Consider the following 4,794-nt stretch of genomic DNA (forward strand, 5'->3'; position numbering starts at 1 on the left):
CCCGACTCAATTTCGCAAGTGTTGCTACGCATACTTGAAGGTGCACCCGCATCAGATCGTACTAACTTCCCAATCTTATGCAAAATAGCATCTTAGCCCATGATTGGCTAAATAAGAATTCTCGAATGAAATGACCCGTGATAAACGCGATGATTGGCCAAATACAAGGACATGTCATTGAAGCTCTTTGATTGGCTGATGTACCTGGTTCACGATGCGTGGAGGGCTCATCTTTCGCCCCTCACACACGACGAAATACTTCGACGAGGTCAGCTAACTGTTCGCTGGCTTGCCCTAGTCGTCACGCCAAATGACGCGGAGGATCCTCAGACCGTCAGGACCTTGCAAAATGAGAGGTCCTGATCTCCCACAAATTGAAACGGGTCTAACGTGAAAACCGTTGAAAACTTATCCTCCTGAAGTACAGTACTTATTACCAAATGATGGGGATCGTTTTTGTAATATTTTCATGCAACAAACATAAGTGTCATTTCCAATATGAAGCGGATGACATTGGTTGACAAGCATGAGTTCTATGCTGGAATTCTTAAGATTTTCGAATTAATTGATCGTAGGCATCATCTATTGTTTAAACAGTACCTGTAGAATATGATTGACTGTTTTTATGCATAATTTGCACTGTTGGAAGGTGGGATTTCAGTACTGGTCATTTCAATTGGTGTAATGTGAAATCCCGTCCTGGTCAAGACTAAAAAACCGCATATATTCTACCTCTGGTGGCTAATCAATGAATGTACTCTTGTCAAATTTGGCCGGGTACTATCATCATCCACGATTTTTTACGCACTCATCATGGGTGATCTTGATGCAAAAAACCTCCAAATATTCACAGTTACAACACTTGTTTGTCTCACGACGCACAGTTATGTCATGTAGCATTGTCCATCTCGGCAGGAGATATATCACAACAACGTGGTATGGTCGTTGGAACTGCTTGTTTTACTTCTAGCCGTACTAAAGTAAAAAGTGTCAATTTTCCAATTTCGAACGTATACAGTGAGTATAATGTCGATTATGACGAGAGAGGAATAAACTTTCAATATGATTTGTGCGGCAAAATTCAATACTACCTCTGTGTCGAATTACTTGGGACATTTGACTTTGAAGTGACCCCAAAACTTCATCTCTTTGCCAAAATCGATGTGCCATATCGTGTTCGAAAGAGGATAAAAAACTACAGGGTTTGTCAATTGACGGCAGGGCGGGAAAACCAAATTTTGGCGCCCGAAATTGACTTCGAAAAAATGGCCTCATTATAAAAATGCAAATATCAAAGCATAATTTTAAAATATTAAGGTGCCTGAGCGAAAAATTTTCGTTGCCCGATGGACAATCGACGCACAAACCGCGAGCTCACTCATGCCATGAAGATAGAAGTCGTCATGAACCTACAACAACATACAAAGTCAGGCAAATTAGCTCATGGAGCTCTTGCCTCAACAACAGCACTATTCAACCTCAATCGAAAGACCGTGTCAAGGATTTGGGATACCTATCACCGCGACTCCTACATGCCAACATTAAAGGCAGGCCGTGTGTGACGTAAGCCCGACTACTCCCCAGAAGAAATATCCGCAATGGTTCATCACTACCACAGCACCAACGATCAACAATCCGGGATATCGCTCATGGGACCGACCTATCGCCCAGCATAGTTCGCCGACACCTCTCTAATGGAACGATCAGCCGACACTCGTCACGATTGAAGCCTTTACTCACAGGCGGCAACGAAAAAGGACGCCTTGAATTTTGCGTCGACCCCCCATCCTACGAATTTGATGACATGTGGGATGCCATTCACCTCGATGAGAAGTGGTTCAATGCATACAAGGACGTTCGGAGAGTTTACCTGACAAAGGGCGAGCAAGTTGGTCGTCGTTCGTGCAAAAGTAAGCGATTTATCGCAAAAGTAATGTTTCTTGCCGCGGTCGGACGTCCCTTGCGGCTTGCATGACGACGATCGTTTTTTCGATGGGAAAATTGGGATGTGGCCCATTGTCAAGCGGCAACCTGCCGCTCGTTCGTCCCGGAATCGTGCCGCTGGAACTATTGTCACAACGCTTGTCAACGTTGATGCTGCTGTCAATCGTGACTACGTCATCTCAAAGGTCATACCTGCCATAAAGCTGAAGTTCCCGAGCCTGACCAAGTGCGTTTTCCTACAACATGACAATGCGACTCCACATGCTGCAATTACGGACGAAGTACTTGCCTCAGTGTCAACCGACGGATGGGTTTTCCGTGTGCGCCGCCAGCCGCTTAATAGCCCGGACTTAAATGTCCTTGATCTGGGCATCTTTGCATCTACTCAGGCAATGCAGCTCAAGACATTTTGTCAATCGGTTGATGACATCATTCAAGCTACTTTGCAAGCGTTCGATTCGCTAGACATCGAGAAGATTGAGAATGTGTTCCTTGCTTTGCAAGCAGTAATGCAGCTAGTACTGCAGCACCACGGGGAGAACAACTTTCGCTTACCTCATCTCAAGAAGGCTGCTCTCACCCGCGCTGGTGTGCTGATGGCGAACGTTTCCTGCCCTGAGTCTCTTGTTGTCTAGTGTAGCAAAGAGATTTATAGCCAATAATATCGTTGTATGTACACATGAGCCAATCACATGAGAAATGTCCACAGTAATTCGGCGAAAGTGCTTTTTCCAAATGTCCCAAGTAATACGACACAGAGGTAGTACAAACAAGCTAATTATTCGGATCATCAATTTCTCAAGATGTCGTTAGCTGGGCCAATGGGTCGTCGATGGCGCAACCTGCGAGCATTTCAGCAGGCATCTCGTCGTTGGCGACAAATGCCACAGTCTATACTTCCACTGTTCCGGAACAAATGATTGACGACTTTAAGAGGTAAGTACATGAAGATAATTGTATGTAAAACGTTTTTGAGTTTGACCTGTAATTTTTTTCAACATTGTACGCACGACGAAATATCACATGATATGATTGATACACATATAGTACTAAGTTTACAGTGTTCAAGCTTCAAGCGTGGTGTGTTCCACATTTGCTGATTTGAGCGGTTCTGACTGCTGGCTGCTATTGAATTCCGCTGTATGGTGTTTCATGTCGTCATTCGCAACGCGTTCGCCTTTCATGACGACCCACGGTCGTCGATGAGTTCACGACCAACTTTGAATTTTGACAAGAATGCACCACCGTAGAATGGTTTAGAGAAATTTATGGGAAATTTCTAGCAATATATACGCAAAGAGACTAGTCTTTAGTGCGGATTTTGAGTGCAAACGAAAATGGACACGAAATGAATGAGCTGCGGTGTTTATGAGTTTTAAATAGTCCATAAGAATTCTTTAAAGCATTGCCAAACAGCCAATAAAATTATTGACCTGAAAATACCATCAGATAGTCATGTTCATCGGCTGTCGTTCGAGCCTATTTGGGAATATACTTCGTTGCCTTTGGATGACTGTGAGTTTCGATTATGAAAAGTATTCACTCAGTTATTCCAGAACAGAAGAAGTAATTTGTACTGGCAAATCATTCCAAAAACCTCGCACTGGACATCATGTCTAGCTAAACATTTCGCCAACACACTTTCATCGGCTGAATTCACCCGACATTTGCAGGTACCCCAGATCCAGGCAAACTCTTGTGTAGTGCTCATAATGATGACATTCGCTTGAACGGCGCAGTTCATGACTTCGTGAAGTGTACCGAAAAGTCATGCCATAGAAACAAAATTTAGTTGATGGATGGATGGATTAGTCTCTCGGTGATATGGTACTTGAGGGACGCCACCGAGAGGTTAGAATTCCAGCAAGCCGCGTGATAACCGTAAATTAGACAGTTCGTTATGGCTTGAAGTGGTTCAACATGCTGTCACATTTTCTTGCTCAATCCACCCGATCCAACGCGCTATGTTGTCGAGAGCTGCAGCCTTGATCTTCGAAGGAAGTATCATCAGAACACCGAGGTGAGGATGCTTTGATCCCGTGAAGTCGAAGTGCAATATCGTAGCGGCAATATCTTACATCTTCCTCCACGCATCACCCAAATTGTACTTGGAGCGTTCTTCGATCTTTAGGGGAAGGGATTCGTAATTCACACCGATGCCACCCGCATTGTACACGACATCGATTGTGTGTTCTTGCTTGCAATATTTTACTGCTGGTGCGAAGCCACGCGAAGCAACATGGTCATCTTTGGGCGTTTTTGTCCGAGACGAATCGGCAGTGATGAGACAAATCTTTCAGTTTCTTTGATCCGTACATTCAATACCAGCTAGCTGGAAACTCGTGTTCATGCAAGCCGGTATCGATCGCGGTCTCTAGCACCATGATGCGCAGCATCCTTGGCGTCACGGGCACTTCGTCGTCCCTCGCGGTCATTACCTATAACTTGATCTCGGGTTCGCGAGTCAGCGTCGTCCCATACCATCACGTTCGGACATGAAAATCATTCGGACACAGGTTCGGACACATATATATGTCCAAAATTTTAAAATTCCATGAGACAAACTTGAAGGTATTTTGATTTCTCGACAATTAAAGTTGCAATAGTTTGTTTAAGTCAAAAGGCAATGCAGGGTGAGTGAATATCATAATATAAATATCTCTCTTCATTAACGTTTGCACTAACTAGGATATTCATTGTATAGTGACTGAAGTACCCAGCAGAAAATTTCCGTCGAAGTTCGATTTTTGCTAGTATATGGGCTTCACCGGGCAGTTTAGGATTGATTCTACAGTCGGCGACGGAATTGAAGGGGCACCGAAGTATTCGTAATACACATAAATATCCCGC

The 4,794-nt window shown here is 44.1% G+C and overlaps 1 protein-coding gene across 1 annotated transcript; it reads left to right on the plus strand.

Annotated features, from left to right (window-relative positions):
• Window positions 1-2,006: 2,006 nt before the first annotated feature.
• H310_14878 (hypothetical protein) lies at window positions 2,007-2,579 on the plus strand (the record flags this gene model as incomplete). The annotated part of the gene is made up of 1 exon (XM_008882841.1): window positions 2,007-2,579. The coding sequence occupies one exon, from the start codon at window positions 2,007-2,009 to the stop codon at window positions 2,577-2,579; it is 573 nt and encodes a 190-aa protein (XP_008881063.1).
• Between the last annotated feature and the right edge of the window lie 2,215 nt (window positions 2,580-4,794).

The sequence above is a fragment of the Aphanomyces invadans genome, assembly GCF_000520115.1.
Source record: "Aphanomyces invadans strain NJM9701 unplaced genomic scaffold supercont1.99, whole genome shotgun sequence".
Classification (NCBI taxonomy): Eukaryota; Oomycota; class Saprolegniomycetes; order Saprolegniales; family Verrucalvaceae; genus Aphanomyces; species Aphanomyces invadans.